At 34.3% G+C, this 19963-nt stretch overlaps 1 protein-coding gene across 2 annotated transcripts in view; it reads right to left on the bottom strand.

Moving 5' to 3' along the window:
• The window catches only part of TDRD3 (tudor domain containing 3), a 96369-nt gene that overhangs the window by 29767 nt on the left and 46639 nt on the right, over positions 1–19963 (bottom strand). For both annotated transcript variants that reach the window (XM_059493361.1, XM_059493362.1), the window contains exons 4-10: positions 17823–17983; positions 15595–15736; positions 10397–10468; positions 9763–9912; positions 8936–9076; positions 7860–8016; positions 7098–7223 (exon numbers count right to left, since the gene is read on the bottom strand). In XM_059493361.1, coding sequence (XP_059349344.1) covers positions 7098–7223; positions 7860–8016; positions 8936–9076; positions 9763–9912; positions 10397–10468; positions 15595–15736; positions 17823–17983 — 949 coding nt within the window. The remainder of the gene's footprint in view (positions 1–7097; positions 7224–7859; positions 8017–8935; positions 9077–9762; positions 9913–10396; positions 10469–15594; positions 15737–17822; positions 17984–19963) is intronic.

Below are 19963 nucleotides of genomic sequence, written 5' to 3'. Positions count from 1 at the left end.
CACAGGTGAAGTGGGTACCACAGGTCAGGGCTCTCCTGGCCAGGACAGACTGACATGGGGGTGTGTGTGTGTTGGTGGCTAGGTATGAGATCTGCCAGCACACTTTAAAGCTGATGGAAAAGGAAAACATAAACCCATTAAAGGGATTCATGTTTACATGAGCAATTTTGTGCCATGTGGGCAGTTGCAAAGGTGTTCTTTTCTTGCTCGGGTCCATGAGCCTGGTGTGTGCGTGGGCCTGATGGGACTGTGCAGTCAGGCTCTCACACATTCCCATGGAAAGGAATGCTAGCACTAGAAACAATATACATTCCCATGGAAAGGAATGCTAGCACTAGAAACAATGAACACTGATAGCTGAAAGCAAATGTATCAACTTTCATAACTACATGCAAGATGGCAAGTTAAAATTAAAATGTAAATTTTACCTGGTTTATTTTTTAATAAAAAACTTTTCAAGCATCACATGATTAGCAGTAGCTCACAGAATTTTTATCAATTTAATTTACTAAATTAGCCAATAAGAATCTAGCTCAATTTTTACATATATTTGATGTAGCATAACTTATAGAAGTCACATTTGCTTTACTGAAATTACCTAGTGTTTTTGGTTTTTAACATGGCATAAGCAAATATAAGGCTTAGCTTGAACATGATCTTGGTAAAAATACATCTTACTGTATAATATAGTACTCTGAAAACCACCACATTTTTAATGCATTAAATGTAAATACATACTACTCAGAAACAAGAGTTTCATAAATATGCATTTTATTTTTAAAAATGCAAAGATGACTTTAAATCTTGTATAATTAATTTTGTTTTGTTAGAATAACACCTTTAAAATTAGAAGTACCTCGTTATTTCTTCTTTACAAATGAGATATGAAAGTACTGTTTTTCTTTACATCTGTAGCTTTTCACTAAATAGCTTCATTACACTTTTCCACATCTGTATAATACCAATCTTACAGACTTCCTATCATCTCGAAAGAGTTAACTTCCAAATTAATTAATTAATTAACAGTTTTTGTTCACAACATTCTTAATTTACACCTCTTCTCTCCTGGTAGTAAAATGCTCAGGCTTCCACTCTTCCTATGCCCAACCTAAGCCCAACCTAAGCTCTTAGGTCTATTCCTAATGTTAATTACACATAAAATGACTGAACAGTTTGATGACCCCTGAATGTTTACTCCCTTGTACACACCATTACAGAAAAATGCGTATAAAACTCTAACCTAATTCACTTATAAATCATCTTATTTAATATTCTGTAACATTAATTTAAAGTCACTGTTTCAACAGAAAAAAACACCCAGGAATGGGTTCATTACTAGATTGGACATGGTAATACTTTCCTAGATGGCAGGATATTAGGTTTGACCTAAACTCAAAACATTTCCTCTTAAGGGCTGTCCTTTGCTCTTTTTCTAAATAAATAAACATTTCCTGAGCTGAGATAGCTAGTGACAGTACGTAGTACATACAAGGTACTAGGACTCTACAAAAATGCATGCAAAGCAGTTACAGTTTAGTTAAAGCCTCAAGGAAAACTCAGAACATAGATATATTCTTCTATAATTCAAAAGAGTTTACTGAAATTTCTATTCAATTTCATAACTTGTAATGAGTAATTTTAGCTATTGTCTACACAAGGTAAGGTGATCATAACATAAAAGCAACAAGCTGATTTGAAAGTGTGTTGCATCCTTTGATTACAGATTTTTTTTTTTTTAATAGTAATGGAAAGTTCAAATAATACTATGTGTTAGACTGCAGGTAAAGTGAGTAGAGAATTTCAAAACAGTGAACATGGTTATTTTTTTCTAGATCTCTTTACTGTGGCATACAAAGGCTGACATGAAACACCTGACTTTTTTTTGTTTAAGCTTAAGATATACAAAATCCCATAAGTTTTTGTTTTTTACAGAGGTGCAGTTCTTGTGCAAAAGCTTCCCTGGGGACTGCATCATACACAGCAGCCTTAAATAAGCAGGACACATTAAATGATTGATTTACATTCAAGCACAAGTCACTTGCAAATGGAAACTGCCAAGTAGCAGTAAATGTTACTTTGTCAACAGTAGCCAACAAAAAAAGCCAGGAGATGATAATAATAGTGGTTCTTCATGTATTTGTGCTGTCTGGTCTGATTACCAAAAAATGAAGGGATTCTAAAGTTTCTTTATGAGAAATAAGGATCAAAAAAGCATCAAGGGATCTCATTCACAATTTGTCTACCACAGCTGCTTCTACTTCCTGCCTCAACTCCAACAAACCATTAGCAACGCTTTCCAGAAAAGTAATGCCTCCTACAGGGCTATAACAAATATTAATTTGGATTGTAACAAGAAGATGTAGTAAGCTACTCTCCAACAGCGGGATAGGTTAATCCAGTCATCATTGTTGCAACCAGAGATTTGGGAACATGGTGTGGAAAAAATACATGTAAAAATTAATGATAAGGTTCTTGTCATCTACTCAGAAGTTCTGAGATGACAAGTAGCGTTTGTCACCTGGAACCCTCCCTCACTCACTCACTCTGGCCTTTGTGTGTGATGACTGACGCAAGAGGACCCTACAGGACCAATCACATTCCCCTGATTACAAGGAACCAGCAGGACCTGCTGCACTTGGAAATCCCAGCCAACACAATTCATAAAGCACTGCTCAGTGCACAATGCAGTTTAAAAAGTACTGCTTCCTGTGGTCCTTTCCTGTGGATTTTATCATGTTTAATAACGCAGCTAAATTTGATGAGCGTGGCCCTCGCACACTGCTGGCAATGTTTTGGGTTTCTCATCTCAGACTGAATAATACTTTTGTGTAACGGTATGGAAGTATATCTTTGAGACAGCTACCTCTAGAGCATGTTCTATCTCATACTGATCAAAAGATTTAAAAATTAGAAGATAATTAGTGATACATTTGCACACACTTTGTGTCATGAAGTAAAATTCCTATTACCCAATAGCTTTGTCAAATTAAATCAATTTCAATATAATTCTTTCTAAAATGTAGCAACACTGAGGAACAGGGACCTGAGTGCATGTTTCTGCTGAAACAAACCAAATACAAGCTGAGAAGAGGTATAATAAAGAAGTGAACAAAAAAATCCAAAACATTTTGCATTGTATTCACTACAAACTTTAACTAACTGGATTAAAGGACTCTAACAAAAACTGATAATTTTTTATCATTCTTTAAAAATGTATGAAATTTACTGAATTTGTCCCTTTTACATTTAAAGGCAAAATAAAAGTACAAGCCTTGTAACATATATCACGAATGCTAACAATGCTAACATATCAATACAACAAATAAAAGTGATTTTCTTGATAGTCACAATTAACTCTGATTAAAATTCAATTTTTAGAAGAAAGGCTGAATAAGAAATATAGCTATTATTCAATTTGGATCTCTTGTCCATAGCATTCCGTGCTTGTTGAAAACATGGCTACTGCATGACAGATTTCAAATGTTACAAATTTCTTTTAACTCCAAAAAGTATGACTCTTTTTTTCCCTGCAACGCACCCTCACTTCCATATATTCAAATAAATTGTGTGATCACAAAATGAAACAAATATTTTTAATTACATTGTATTACATTACCAATTTATTTCAAACGTTTAATTTATTTGGGACTAGATAAAGAATAATGTTCATTATTCATTAATACTATAGCCAGTGCTCTTGGTATCATCTTATTCTCTCTGATAATCCTTGTGTGTACTTATTTAAGCTGGCAAAGATAGATGAGTTGTTCCTCATAACAAAAGAAAACAATAAGAAGATTAATGGAAAAAATCTTTTGTGTTCAGTAGCAGAAATTAACCAAGTACAAGCACAGGCAGCTAATTGAAAGCAATTTTGTCTTCTATTTGTGTTATCTCTTGCAGTCAGGAGGTTTCTCTCGCCAAAATTCAAATTACTTAATTTCAACATAGAAATACTTTTGTAGGTGCCACCAACTATTCCCAGTAATAAATAAATAAATACATAAATAAATAAATAAATAAACAAGCAAACAAACATGCAGTTTAAGTTAAGGATATGCTTGCTTTAATTCTTTGCATTTCATTTAAATAAAGTATGTTTAAAGTATGCTGTGTTTTACAATTAAAGAGCTAGCAGATCATGGAGTCAGGTATTTCATACTTTTGATAGCTGTAATTACTTAAAACAATATTTCCTTAATGGAAAAGAGGAGATAAAACATAAAACCTCACAAGATATCATTTATGGGGCAAAACATTAACATGCTTTCTTGTAACTTCTATATTAAAAAAAAAAAAGCTAACAACAAGAAACTTAATGTGCTGTCTTCATTTTTAAAAGGAATACAAGTACCTCCCAAAAAAAATTCAAAGGTATTTCAACTCAAATATTCTTCTACTTGGTCTAAACGCAAGTATGAAAAAGTACCAAATCAAAGAAAAAAATTCAACAATTCTGCAGTTCCTGTTCAGAAATAGAACCATCCAGCCAGAAGTGAATTTAGAAATTCTCCACACTACTAAGGTTTCAGGTGTAATTAGAAACAGTAGATAAGAAAAACAAGGAGGGATGCACAAAGCAAATCAATCTTCTGTGTACTTGAAAAGAGAAAGGCTTCTTTTTTTCCAGACACTTTCCCCAGATCACATAAGATTTTGAAGAAAATGTGGTGTAGTACAGGATTAAAAAATATTAAAAAACAGTTCAGCAAAAGCGCCTTTTGCTTTTTGGATTGTACAACGACTTCCAGTCATTTAGAAGGAATTATACTCTGTCTCAAGTGTATAGGACTTTAATGCTCGCAATAAAGATAAATATGGCCATTCCAGGTAATCATCTGCTCCTGATCATACACAAACATGTAATAGTAGGGACTTGCTCATATATTCAAAACCACTGTCCCTATAAAAACCTCTTTCTTTCTCAATACCTAAAAAACAATATGAGATTTTAGAGACCATGCAGGACAGCAAGGTGCCAGAAATACTGCAGAACAATCTATCTATCTTCTTTTATATGTGGTATAATACAGTGTTTGGTGAAAAAAAAAAAGGAGAAAAACCTGCCAGCCTGGGCACTCCTTAGTGTAATACTGTGCAGGAAAATCAATGAAGAGACATTCTTAGCTTAGTAACATTACATATTTGAGTTGTTTCCATCAGTTTGTCCAATGTGCATTTCAATTCTGACCAAATACTTTTCTAATTCTAAGTGAAAATATGTTTCTCTACTGCTCATAGATGACAGGATCAAATTAAATTTAGGAGGTACTACATATATATACATATATATAGGAGGTACTATATATACATACATACATATATATATATATATGTGTGTGTGTGTATATATATGTATGTATATATATCCTGTTTTCTGCAGACATTTGGATGCAGACTTCATGACTGAAGAGTTCACAGTGCCAAGTATGGTCACTGCAGACAGATCACTCAGCAAATACTTCTAAAACTCCTGTCATCTCAGTTTGAGTGGAACTTAAGACAACTAATAATTAAGAATTTAAATGAAATTATTTTCAAAGGCAGAGGGAATCAAATGGCAGAAAATTAACTTTTAATATATGATTTTAAGGATGTGTTTGAATTCATCAGACTGCAGAGTTTTTCTCCAATTTGGCAAGTAAAAAAATCACTTTTGAAAGTAAAAAAAAAACCACATGCCTATGTATTTCTTGAAATATCCATTTAAAAGACTCTGAAAGCAAAACTAAAACCTGGCATAAAAACAGAGATGCAATCCTATGGACTATACTCAGTAAGGAAAATAAAAGCTAAGAACATGAAACTAAGCAACCACTTCAAAGCCTTACAAAGTACAACATCTATTTTTTTCAGAAAAGAAAAAGGCAGAAAGATTGAAAAGAATTTCACAAAATAATCACAACACTTTCTGAACTCTTCAAAATGCTAACAAGTTAGGTTTGGATTTTTTTAAGGAAAGTATGGTTCAGGAATAGTACACTGGATTACATATTGATTACTCAGATAAAGTGAGAAAAACCAACATAGTGATAAAACCATAAAAACAAAAACCCTGTGTGTCATAGCAGGAAATATGGCAGAACCTTCAGTAACTCAAGGAGTATAAAACCTTTAAAAATTTTTAACAGAATTATGTCTTTCTTCTTATGACATTTATGCAATCATTTATTTTCATTTAAGAAGAAAAAAACCCATAAAAGTGATGTGTATTTATCTTTAAAACACAATATTGAAGATTATAAACTGAAGTAAATGTAATAAATATATCTAGCTTTTTACTCACATAACAAACACTATGCTTTATTGTCTACATACATGCACTAAAACCAAAGGATCATAAGTATCCCTAAGCAATCAGTACTATCATTTTAAAAAAGCAATTCACTCATTTCACAAGTCTTGATAAACTACTATTACCTACTTACTATAAAACACTGACAATAAGAAATTTATATAACCCTCAGGGATTATTTCTTTTATTTTCCTTTAAATGTCTTTCAGACAAACATAAAAGCCTTCTGTAATATCTCAATATAAGCACAAAATGTATCCAAAGCAAAATCAATGTTTGCAGTGTAAGCCAAAAACACTACCACTGTTTTCATTTCTAGTCATCATAAGAAATCCAGTGCATCTTTGGTAAGTAAAATGAGTTGCCAAGAAATATCTCAAGTATCTTCTTTCTGAAAATGTGATTATATTCACTACCTGACCAGTTTACAAAACTGCATCAGCTAATGCAGAATGCTGGTGTATTTAAAAGTTACTTATTTGAATATTTTGATTTTTGATAAATACAGTGAAGACTTATGATGTCATAAATAAAGATTCACGATTCAGGAAGAATTCAGTCAGATTAACAAATTGTGGTTTATGTCACCTCATTTCAAGTTACCAACTTTAAAACATCTAATCACCACAGAGCAACTTATTTGGCCTTTCTTGAGAGGAATAATTTTCCAAGCACTCTTTGTTTTTTTAATGACTGACCATGGAGGAAGTTCTAGGAATCAACTTTTGGATGACTAGAGTTAGGAAAAATGAATCTACACTATCCAATATTTGTTCTAGATACATTAATTTCAGTAACTCACCCTCTACTGTTAGAGTACCCATTTTGGATTCCAAGAAATCAAACAGTGTGCTTGGTGCAGATGGTCTGGCATTTCCTAGCTCTTCTTCATCTTCAGGTCTTATTCGGCCTCGGCCCTTCCCCTTACCTGTAAGCATGAAAGGCTTTTTGAGAATGGGCAATAAAAATTAAAAAGCACAAACATGCCTTCATTTGCTTTACAAAATGTTTGTATTTTCTGTCTTTAAAAAATTCTGTAACAGAAAGGCAGTGATAAGACAAGGGAGAACAATTTCAAACTACAAACTGGAGAGATTTAGATTGGATGTGATGAAAAAATTCTTTACTATGAGGGTGATGAGGCACTGGAACAGGTTGTCCAGAGAAGCAACGGATGCTCTGTCCTTGGAAGTGTTCAAGGGCACGCTGGATGGGGCCCTGAGCAAGCTGGTGTTGTGGGTGGCCTCTCTGTCTGGGAGCTGGGTGTGGGGGAGGTGCAATAAGATGATCTTCAATGTCCCTTCCAGCCCATGTTCTTCTGTGATTCCAGGATACACATTTCCCATTTAAAGCTAATTACACATCTGAGTTCCAACTCAAAAGTTCTGACAAGAATGTAATACACAGAAGTCTTTCTTAGGGATTTGCTTTCAGGTTTGCAATGCATTCTAACTTGCAGGAAGAAAACATGCAAATATGTCCTTCTGTAACTACATTAGTAATCCACCCCACACAAATTTTTTGGCTTGTAAACAGTTTTAAAGCATCTCTTTGCAAGATTTACCTCTAGGTGGTGGTCCCTGAATGGGTTTCTGTTTACTGTTGTTCAGAAGAAAATTTAATGCTGCCTCCAGGCTGTTACTGTTATCCATAAGTGCCTGTCTTGCTGCTTCTTTGCTAAAACCCATCTCTGTTATGTGTTTTAGAGCCTTTTCATCAACCTGAAATAAAAGGTACAAACAAAAATAATAAATACAATACTCTATAAACACACCAGATTTTACATTAATTTTTCTTTTATTTTTAATTGAAACAATATTTTACTTTTATATAAAATCTCTACATATAAGCTCAAAAGAAGCAGGTAATCAAGGGATTTTTTTTTTAATAGTATGATTTTTAATTCATTAGCTTCCAGTTCTACTACTACAGGCCTTCAAGCACAAATTCTCCTAGTCTATATGAAAACTAAAAGAAATATCTCAAAACAATATGGGCATTAAAACTAGCCATCTGTTCCAATTTGAACCCCTTCAAAGCTTTTGCAGACAACGCAAAACCCACTTACTTCTTAAAATATGGATAAAACATAATTGGCTAAAGATTTTACAGAAGAAAGCAAAGAAATGCAAACAATCTACTTGTGCAGAAATGCAGGCTCCATTATTCCAAACTGCATAGAGCATGATGACAAAAAGTCAAAACAGGAATCAAAAAGCATTAAGTACAGAAAAAACAATGCACCTGCACCAAAATCATACCAGTCACCCATTTACTTCAACAGCTGCCATCAAAAACATTCTTAACTGGAATCCCATGAATATAACACTCTGTCTACAGGTTCAAAAATAGCCATATCAAGACCCTGCAAAAAACCCACAAAATCCCAAGCCTAATGGAATCTAACCTCTGAGATACATACTTAAATTTTACTGAATAAATGTGTAGCCCAGAATCACAGTGAAATTCACAGCTAGCTCAGTAAGGTACAAAAGCACAAAGAGTTTTCTAAGCAGACCTGAAAATTAATTGAAAGGAAAGTCATCATTCCTCAAGGTATTTTGATTTTTTTCTTGTAATATTTGGGGTTTTGTTTTTAATCTTACACATTCAAGACTCCATTCAAGTCTTCCATCTTACCAGTTCTCGGTAGACGCCTTCATTCTTCCCCTCTGGTTTTGCTATCTTCTCTTTCTGGAACAGTTCCCTGTTTCGATTCCCTCCAGCACTCACACTGAGATTGCTTCTGCTACTACCACCACCTCCTCCAAATGTCTTGGTCTTTAGATAAGCACAAAATAACATTTCAGCAAACAGAAATAATGAAAATATTTAGCTAGTAGAAAAAGTAGAAACTTTTGCTGCAGTGGGTTTTTTGAGTTTTTTGATTATGGTCTGGGTCAACAAATAAAGCAGTAATTTACATACACAGAGAAAAAGATGAATTTATTAGTCAGGAGTTTTTTCCCCTGTGCCCAAATGAGGTTGTAAAATGGGTATATAATTCTAGCTGTTACAACTTACTAAGCACTTTGAGAAATAAACTAAAAAGAAGACCAAAGGACAACATAAAAACCTGACACATTAGAACTAAATTTCCTGGCTATTTTTTCAGACTGAGTTTAGCGAATTATGGGGGTTTTGAGAATTAAAAAGAACAGATGAAAATTGATAACCTGCATTTATTACTTAAATCTTATTAGCAAAATTGTACACCCTTCATTTTTTAGTAGTGGTAGCAAAATCGTATCTACAATAAAACATTATGATACATTTAGTACCTTTATTAAAATAAGAACATAGTCATCAATTCAAAAGGACTCTAAGTCTGATTCATCTTTTTAAAGATACAGGGGTAGAATTATACACAGGCAAATATCAGAAAGCATTTGTCGTTTAAGAGACAAATACTTGACAAGAAAATATCAATCATGGTAAGTAAAATGCTGCAACACATGCATTCTAACCTCTTTGCTCTTTGCTACTTCTGCAATAGCAGCTGTTCTCTGCTTTTCAAATTCATCATTGTCCGCAACAGGTTTTACAGTATTTGTCATTTGCAGAGTCTTTCTGCGATCAAGATCTCTGCTATCCACTTGCACATAAGATGCACATTTCTGAAAATACAAAAGAAATGTTTAATTACTCTTCTGCCTGCTCTCATCTGAAAAACACCCACCCAAGTTTTATTCCATTAGAGTAGCAGACCATCAGATAAAGAATACGCATCATGATGTATTACATCATGATGAAACTAGACATCATGCTGCAATCACAACGATTCTTGGAAATTTCCTGATCCTTGCCAAATTCTTTGGCATTTAAGGAGAGACTGCATAAGTGCTGACACAATCTCACTAGCAAAATCAAAGGCTCCATACACTAAATAAAGTTGAGTTTGAAATTGAGAGGAAAAATGTTACTGGAAACAGGCATAACAAAGAGACAGGATTAACATAGTTTTGGTTTTGTTTTTTAACAGGCACATTTTTTATATCCAGGCTATCAAGATCTAAGGTGTTTTGACAGCCTATACCTAACTGGAACAAGGTACATCGATATAATACAGGTACTTTTATGAAGTGACAAAGTACACTATACCTGCCCAAAAGGTACAAAAGGAGGAGGGCCACCTTCTGTTCCAATGTTACTCCTATTGTGTTTTGCCAAACTCTGTAAAAGAAAATTGATAATTAATAAATTGCAAACAGAAAACAGATTATACGATAAGTGTCTCTATTTCAGAAAGAACGTGAAACTTGCAAATTGGGTATTTTCAGCAGAAAAGAAATTAATATTTTTAAATCTTGGGTCACCTAAGTTAAGAAGAGGGTTGAAGGAGAGGCAGAGGAACAAAGAAAATTATGGAATTTAGCATAATTACTAAGGCACATAGAGCACATGTAGAAAATCCAGTTATACATCAAAATCTACACTAATAGCACAAAGCACAACACATTTAGGCAACAGATGTTTTTTCATACAATGTCCAATGAAATTCCAGCCAGTAGAGATTGTAAAGGCACACAGCACCTTTAAAAAGAGATTGGACCAATTCAGCCTAGAAAGGGAAGGTTCAGGGGGAACTTATCAATCTGCATGATGGAGACAAGCTCTTTTCAGTGGTGCCCAGTAAGATGACAGAGACAGTGGACAGAAACTGAATCATAGGAGATTCCCTCCATCACACAACACTTATTTGACTGTGAGAGTGACTGAGACAGGGAGGCTGGGGAGTCCCCATCCTTAGAGATACTCAAAAGCTGCCAGGACACTGTCCTAGACAATTGGCTGTAGGTGGCCTTCATTAGCCAGATGACCTCCATCCTCAACCATTATGTGAAATTCATCATCCCACGCATAAGCAAACACAGAAAGGACTAATCAGAATTGTATCCCCTGATATAATACAGTAATTCTGCATGGCAAGGCCGTATAAGTGCTCAGACTGGGATCTCTCCCTAAAAACGATCCCCTTTTTGCCACCGCTGGAAACAAAATGCTGTGTACTAAGAAAAAAAAGAACAGGTCCTCAATGCTGTTAAAATTGCATTTCCTATAATGTATCTTTTTTATCAGCTTAATTTGTTCCTGTCCTTTTCTCCCAACAGACATGCATGCATGACTACATACATTCTCTGTTGTCAGAGACAGCCTTAATTACTTAAGGTTATATATGACATTTACCTATATATTTATTAACCTGATGTAGAATTGATTTTAATCCATCATGTGAGAAATGGAGTATAAACACAAGCTTTAGGCCACTATGTTATCTGAGAATTTCTTAAACTAAGTAATAGATTAATTTAGCTAATACATACCCAAATTAAAGCTTTTGGTCTATTCCTTTCAAGTTAACTACTTTTATTCAGGAGCCAAAGACTGTTTTCTAAATCATTTATAGCTATTAATTCCTTTCAAGGTTGAAGAAAAAGAATAATCCTTTTTCTCATACCTTAGAGCAAAAAACACTGATCAAGTATTCAATAAATTATTCAAAAAAAGCACTTAGAAGTGCAGAAATCATAAAATTTTTGTGCTTTAGTTTCAACCAGTTCAGTTAAAATGCTGCCTTAGAAATACAAGCTAGCCAAGGGCTGATGACTGCAGCATGCTCACACCTCCCTGTAGCTATTAACTGAAGCAGCACATAGAACAAGGATTTCATGGCCAAGCCACTTCACTTCCCCAGAGCAGGAACTCCAGGTGCAATAAACCCTGCACCACTCAGGCATTTCTGTTTGTTTGCTTGTTTGTACCTAGAGAAATGCAGACAATTTTGGAATGAACTCCCATACTGAATCAAATTATAATTAAAAGAAATAATTATAGGCTAGACAAGAACTCAAGCATCGGATTAATTCCTCGTGTCCTATAATCAGGAAGAGCAAGCTGAATTTACACTTTTTTCTTTTTTACCAAATCAGAATCAAGGAATCACATAGAAGAAAAAGACTGTTCCAATCTACTGCTCAAATGTGCAATTGGACAAATGGCAAAAAAAGCCCTTATAAACTGACTGCCTATTTACTATCAGTTACCTACATGAATTTTGAATCATAACAATTTATTGCATAAAACTGTTATCCACAATGAAAGAATTCTAATGATCTGAAACCTTCTTCTAAAGGAGCACTCTCTGCTGAGAAGTGAGAGCAGCTGCTTTAGAAACCAGGTTTCACATGGCACCAAATAAAAAGCAAATTGGCAACACACGCAATCTTCTTCAGCTTACAATTAAATTTCCTCATAACCCAGCAGTAACTACCATTGACAATAAACTTTGTTATAAATACATATAATGTACTTCTTTTACCTTTTTTGGTCTACTTGCATCATAACACTAAAAATATATTTCCTAGAGAATCTCTTAAGAAACTAAGGTTTACAATATAAGATTGGTAGATATTATGTATTATTGTACCTTTGTCTTTCTTTATACATGTATTTTGAAGTACACCTAAAACCACTTCTTTTCCCATGTTGTAACCTCAGTATTTAGCCTCACCTTCACCAAAACAGAAAAATCTTGAAGTATACTAAACAGCTTTACTTTTAGATGAACTGTAACTCTAAGTTTAAAAAGTTTAAGACCCTACCAAACAGTCTCACCAATCACCTCAGCAGATTTGCTTCAGACTTCACTTACATATTGTCTGGTGTTTTGTTTAATAGCAATACAAAATACTCTTCCCACATATGAAGGGTACCAGCAACATCATACAGATACTGATCCTTCATGTTTGGAACATCAGTCACCACCAGAACATCACAAAGCAATGAGAAACACCACAAAGCAGTAATTATTTGGAAGTGTATTTTTTCTTAAAGATGTCCACAACACTTCACCTCATACTTCCAAATAATCTAGAAAGGCAAATCTCACAGTAACAGTCTCATTTACACTCCTTCCTTATTTATTTACGGTCTCTTAAATAGAGACACTTAAAATGACCTGAAATTCTCAGGCAAGAATTTACCTTATGATAAAATTGAATCTACAAGAGCACATTTATTCCTCATGCAGTGTGATAATACTACATTCACTCCACATATGCTACTTTGTATTATGAGTCTTTTATTACTAAAACTTGATTCTTCCTGAAAGCATTTCAAACACTGCTCTGAATGGAACAAAACAGTAATACAATTGAACAAGTAGAAGCTGACAAGTAGGTGCAAGGGCAATACCTTAACACAGAATAGACAACTTTTATTCTAAAGTTTCATGCAATTTGGCATAACAACACTAACTTTATGCTAAGTATAAAACCCCCTTATTTCATCACCTACAGAGGAAGCCAAATTTACACATCTTAGACTTCCTAGTGGAGACAAAATATAAAACTGCCACCAAAAATAAAAAACTAGCTTCAAAACAAGTAATTTGAAATAGTTACACAAATAAAAGTTTTATGTCTTTTTATGCAAACACAATTCAGCATTTTATTCAAGCTTCCATGACAAGATTAGACAAGGAGTGGCAATGTCCTTATCATCTCTCAGATATTTTAGCAATTATATTTATTTGTCAGCTCTACTCTTCTACAAACCTTTCTGAACAGGATTGAAGCATCAAGTTCATAGGGAAACTGCTACCATGTAGCATGTGGCTTCTACAGATTTGTTTGAGCCCTATCTGTCAAGCTGTCAGTCTGGATATAGAACTGGAACTACAATTTCCAGTGGTCATGGTTCACCTGTCCAAACTAATTCCTTGTCACCCACAGCTTTTCTGACATGGCCACGTTCATGTGCTATGAGCTGGTCAACAAGAAAAAGAAAATACTCTGACAAACTCCAAAAGTTTGAGAACCAGGGCACTGAGGGGATAGCAGCAGGCAATAGTTAACTTTCTGTACCTTACCAGAGCAAATCAGTGACAGCTACCACTCTGTTACACATACTGCATACAGCCAAGAGAGCTGGCTAACAGGTGCTGAAAGTTGTAGTCAGCAGCAAACCTTTGGTTATTAAATGCTTTGCTTTTTTTATTTATGTAAATAGAGTCTGTTCCAAGTTATTTATTGACAATGATTTCAAAAACCAATTATGAAGTATAAAGCAAAATTTATCTGTTGAAGTCCAGGTAGAAGAAATATGAAAACAGACTATTTAAAATGTCACCAAGAAAGCAAACCAGTTCTATTCTTGTCTTGTGAATTCTTAAGAAAGTGTTAGCTCTGTGTTCTCTATTCTGCCCCATCTACCTTCTTTAACTGAAAAGAGAACTCACAAGACTTAATGCTAAGTAAGAATAAAAATCACGAAATGGGATGGTTCTGCCAGAACCTTCTTTAAGCTTCATTTAAAACCAGGAATGCTTTTGTGTTTTAAAAAAAACCTTAATTTTAGCTATAAAGGCTGAAGGATGACAAACAGAATCTACTAGAATGCATAACTCTAAAATTCAAATTAATTTTGGCTCAGTTTGCTGGAAATTATGAAGTCCAATCAAACACCAAAGAAGGCTAGCTCTAACAAAAATTACTGAGCCCAACTTAGCAGGAACAACAATAAAATGAGTACTTCCTACCGAACTAACCATCATGTCCATAAGCAGCTATTCTCTTTCAGAGATGTGGGTGTAAAAATACAGAGATGTGCGTGGTTGCAGTAGTGATAGTTAATCTGGCAAATATTTGGGACGAATGGTAGTAGGGTTACAAATCCTGCCCTAGGAACTTGCACCTGTTTGTGAGAAAATGTTTTAAAAAATATTCCTGCAGCCACTTTTGTTCTACTGGGACAGAAACCAAAGTAAAGGAGCTTACACATTTTTATGCCTTGTTGGAAGAATTTTAAATCTTCAATTTGACTTTGTAACCACAATTCACCTAAAGTACTGATGAAATTTGGGGTACAGGGCTCATTCCAAACGTTACCAACTTCAAGGCTTTCTGTACATTTATTCTATTATTTTTGCCTCAAAAAGACACAGTCTGAAGACAGTAACTGTAAAAGGCAGAACTCCATAGTATTTTGGTAACAAGCACAATGTTTAAGAAAGCCATGACTATCAACATAATACCACCCATGACTATTTACCAACATAAATTTAATATATCCCTGCAGAAAGGAATCAGTTCCCATGCAAAGATCACTTGTAATTTTTGAATTTGCAACATTATACATACGACCTACTAGCATACATTTGGCTGCATCCCTAAAACTATTTGGACAGTACAGTTCTAAAAGTTCATTATACAAAAGTTCACAATCAACAGAATAAGCTTGACATTTTTGAATGTAATATGCAACTTGTAAGACAAGCATTTCTAGTGGTGTTACCTCACCCTTTGTAATTCCCACTTTTCTATAAGATGCTCCACTTCACCTCCAAGAACTGCTGTGTTACTGTCATCCAACAGCAAAAATCCATTTCTCACTTCAACAATTCCTGAAAGCTTAATTTTTGTTCCAGGTGGAGTGTTGAGGCTAGAGGTAGAAACAAAGTCAAAAAATTCAAATAGATTTATTAATATTCTGTCACAAACATATAAAAAACTACTCTTACTATAATTCCAACATTTTCATTTGCCATAATAAAAAATTAGCATCAAAAAGCACAGTACTTTTCAATAGCTTTATTGAAACACTTCCCACCCATTATACAAAAATGCCATACTGCAAATTAGATTCTAACAGAGATAAATACAGGTAAATTGCCTCTTTGGTTAATATCTAATTTCACAATACTGAACTAAGCTTATGATTTGTTTTGAGCATCAGATAATATTCTCAGACAACTGATTTGAGGCAGGTTCCTCACATTTACAGTTAAGAGTGGATTTCCAAATAGTTAATCATCTCTATTTTTTTTTCAGACCTTTAACTTAGTAGACACATAGAGTGGTTAGAAAGGAACCTTTCTACACATTACTAAGAGCTAGGAGTATACTAGAATAAATATTAAACCTATGCATCTTGTAGTGCTTCTTCTCTCACTACTCTATAATTTTAAAACATATGAATACTTCCTGTCACCAGCTCCCACATGGAGCCAACTCATCCTCTTCTCATGTGAATCTATCCTAGGAAAAGCAACAGCAGAAGCATAAAAGAATCATGTACTTCCAACATGTAATTGAAAGATATGATAAGCAGTGCAATCTAGAAACTGCTTCTGTTTGTGAGAAACAGGACACAGCCAGTTAAAACCTTTCAACTGAGAGACAATAATCTCTTGAAAATATGCTAGAGCGACTGCTGCAATCACGGGCCCATACCACACAGTGAGGAAAATTCATAATGGAGTCAGCCAATTACAGAACCAGTGCCATTTAAACATAGCAATGTTAATGGATGTTTGGATTATTCTGATGAAGGCAAAAAAATGGACAATCAGAAAACAGACATGAAAGAAATACAGAAAAAAATTTTAAATGAGGCAAGGGGAAAGGGATAAATGGAAACTACAGTTATGAAAAACCTATACTATAAAAGAAAATTGTGATTTTTATTTATTTTAAGTAACATTATGTACTGAAACAGGATATTATTACAGTTTAATAATCTAACATCCGACTTGAAAAAATTACATATAACATAAATTAAGTCTTTAAATGTTACGTATAAACAAGCATTCACAACATTACTAGAGCGATGAGTTCTCTAACATTTTTGAGATTTTATCAAAAAGCTTTCAAATTATGTCTTGTACTGGGTATTTATCTTCAAACATTTTGTGATCTAGAATCTACTTACACAAGAGTCTGTTTGCCTTCCTTTATTGCTTTCTTTATATTTGCATTGGAATATGATATTCCAAGTTTTGCTGGCTCAAGCTAAAATTAAAATACCGTTAAATGTTCTGACAGCATCACTCTAAACTGCAAGCTGGCTCCTGCTCAGAAGGAGTTTAACTCTTAAAGATGACATTCAAAAATTAGGTATATATCTATATCTAACTGCTGCAGCTAGCAGAGAAAGACAGAAGAAGGTTTTTTTTTTTTAACCAAAATTACCTGAACTAGAAGAGTGCAGAGCACACCATGACTCTGCAGACTAAATACCAGGGATTTTTTTCAGCACCTCCATAACCAAAAACACAAAGCACCCCCATGTCCAGCAGTAATCACCTCTCTTACCCTTCACTTTTAACTGAAGAAATATCCACATTAAAGACCTGCCCATGGTTAAGAAGCATTAGTTGCACTGGGTTAGGAGTGTCAAGCCTGTGGCATTCCTGCTACAAAGGTGAGGTAAAAGATCTGCTACAACTGAAAATTGGGAATTTGACCCAAGTTTACACACGCTCCCAAAATGCTGTGTGTTGTGAAACCACAACTCAGAAGATGGCTGCAAAATCCACTTTCTTCTGTTATGTAGTTCAGCATAAACAGAACTGTAAATTACATTCACATGTACCTTTACATACTGAATTTAAATTTCTCCTTTATATACAAATCCAGAAAGGAAGCCTCTTTTGCGGAGCAATATTTTCATAAATTACTAAGGACACTTCCATTATTTCAAGGACATTTAAGTAGCAAAGGAAAACATGGAAAAGGAAGCTGTTCACCTTATTTTTGACATGCTACTGTATTCTATAGCTGTGCAGCTTGTGTGTCCATCAGTCATCTGTAAACGCAGCATTCTGGGAGCAGCCTGAGATTCTTCATTATCCTTTGGTGCAGCAACATTGCGAATTTTCTGTATTTGCAGGACACATGGCCCTTCCAGCTAGATAAGTCAAACAGAAAAGACAAAATTGTTAGCACTGTTAAGCAAACACACTGCAATATCTAGACATACCAACAGATGCCCCCAGGCAAAGAAAAGTGTAATTTGATCAGGCAGTCATGTTGAATTTCTATCACTCATGTACTCTGGGTTCTAAAACATGATAAAAATGGGTTTTACAGAGAAACATGTTGTGATGCTTCACACATCTCTGAGATACAGATTATAAAATAAAAGTGAATGAAAACAGAGTAGGAGGCAAACAAACAAAAACGCAGATACTGTCGCTTCAAACATAGCACGGAGTCCAGATAAGATTTCACTGCAGGATGACTTTCACTGACAAAGTCTTCTAAAGAACAAAAAAAAAACAGCTTAGAAAACTCTCTGTTTGGATCAAGAGGAAATTTCAAGTGCAACTGCTTTGTAAACTGCAACTAGAAATTTAGCTTCCTTGAACAATGGTCCAATCAAAACATAACAAACTGAAGGGATGTCACTTGCCTACTGATTATGCAAAAAATGGATACCCTACTAGACATACCATAATCTATGTTACAAACAATAAAAATTATTACTAAAAAGAACCAAACAAAAAAAAAACCAACAAAAAAAACCATAATAAACCCCAAAACCCCACAGCAAACAAAAACCACCAAAATAAAGCAAAATAAATCCACCTGAAAAACCAAGGCCCAAACCAATCATCTCAACCACTTATCACATTTCAGCTGCAGCTAAGTCATTTTAATTTGTCTGAAAATAAAATTGTCTGTGGCTGCTCAACTGATCTCTAACTCCTAAATAACAGCAAGAAGATGAAAAAGTGCACAGTCCATCAGCTTCTAACCTTGAAGAAACAGAAGAGGCAGCCAGAAGAACACAAAATGAGAGCAGATACCCAGCAGGTAAGTATATATAAAAAGAAGAGAAATTAATAAATAAGAGAACAGGAGCACAGTAGCTTTACTATGATGGCAGTAGAAGATCTGATGTAGCAAACACTCTCACTGAAAGAGTCTTTTTTCAATGCCAATCATTTTTAAATGGAGTCACAAATCCAATCATAATTTTGAAAAAAAAAAAAATTAAAAGGCTGTATGAAACAAAAATCCACAATCAAAAAAACAATGAAACAGAAATGGGGAAGCATGTGAGTAACCTTTAACAGGAATTAAATTGCTGGCACCCTATGTTTTCAACTGCTTACCATGAATTTGCCAGTATTCAGAAAGCAACTCTGAGATCACAACTTTAATCTTTTCTGAATGCTTCTCCTGCAGTTAATGTTTCCATTGTAATGACACAAGTTCTCAAAAGAAAACCAATAACACCTTAAATGTAGCAGCTATTAAATTAGATGTTGTAACTTTATAGTCCTCTTTGCACTTCAATTCCTTCAAAAATACTTAACGGATCTCTGTGGTGTAGTCATCCAGATAGAAATGGAAGGATTCAGTTTTCCCAAATCCTATGTAAATGTGGCCATCTTGTGGTTAATGCTGGTAATATTGATTTTATTCTAACCCACAGATATTAAATGAATGAGTGAAATAGCTCTGTGTATTTATGACTGAAGTTGATCATCTACAGTGGTCAAATACCCGTGCTTCATACAAGGAAAGCTTTTATGCAAATATTTGCCTAATATACAATAGGCATAAAAAGTTATTTTTTAAATAAATGAAGTTATTTTCTATGCAAGATGGAAACACATCATAGGTTCTCAAGATATAAATAAGCAATACTGATATTAGTCTTGGCTGAGACGAAGAATTTCTGAACAACAAATTACTACTTTCCATGGGGAGATTATACTAAGAAGTTGTTCCTCTCCCATAAAGCAAATATTATTTTTTTTGTAAACACACAGCTCTATAACATAATGCATTGCATGCATTGAAAGCTAAGCAGCAGCACTGATTAAGGAGTCAGATTCACCTTATTTGACTCAAAAAAAGGAAATTACTGTTAAGAGAG

Source organism: Ammospiza nelsoni, chromosome 2, assembly GCF_027579445.1.
Source record: "Ammospiza nelsoni isolate bAmmNel1 chromosome 2, bAmmNel1.pri, whole genome shotgun sequence".
Lineage (NCBI taxonomy): Eukaryota > Metazoa > Chordata > Aves > Passeriformes > Passerellidae > Ammospiza > Ammospiza nelsoni.
The sequence above is the reverse complement of the archived record's forward strand: the minus strand, read 5'-3'. Positions and strand labels throughout refer to the sequence as shown.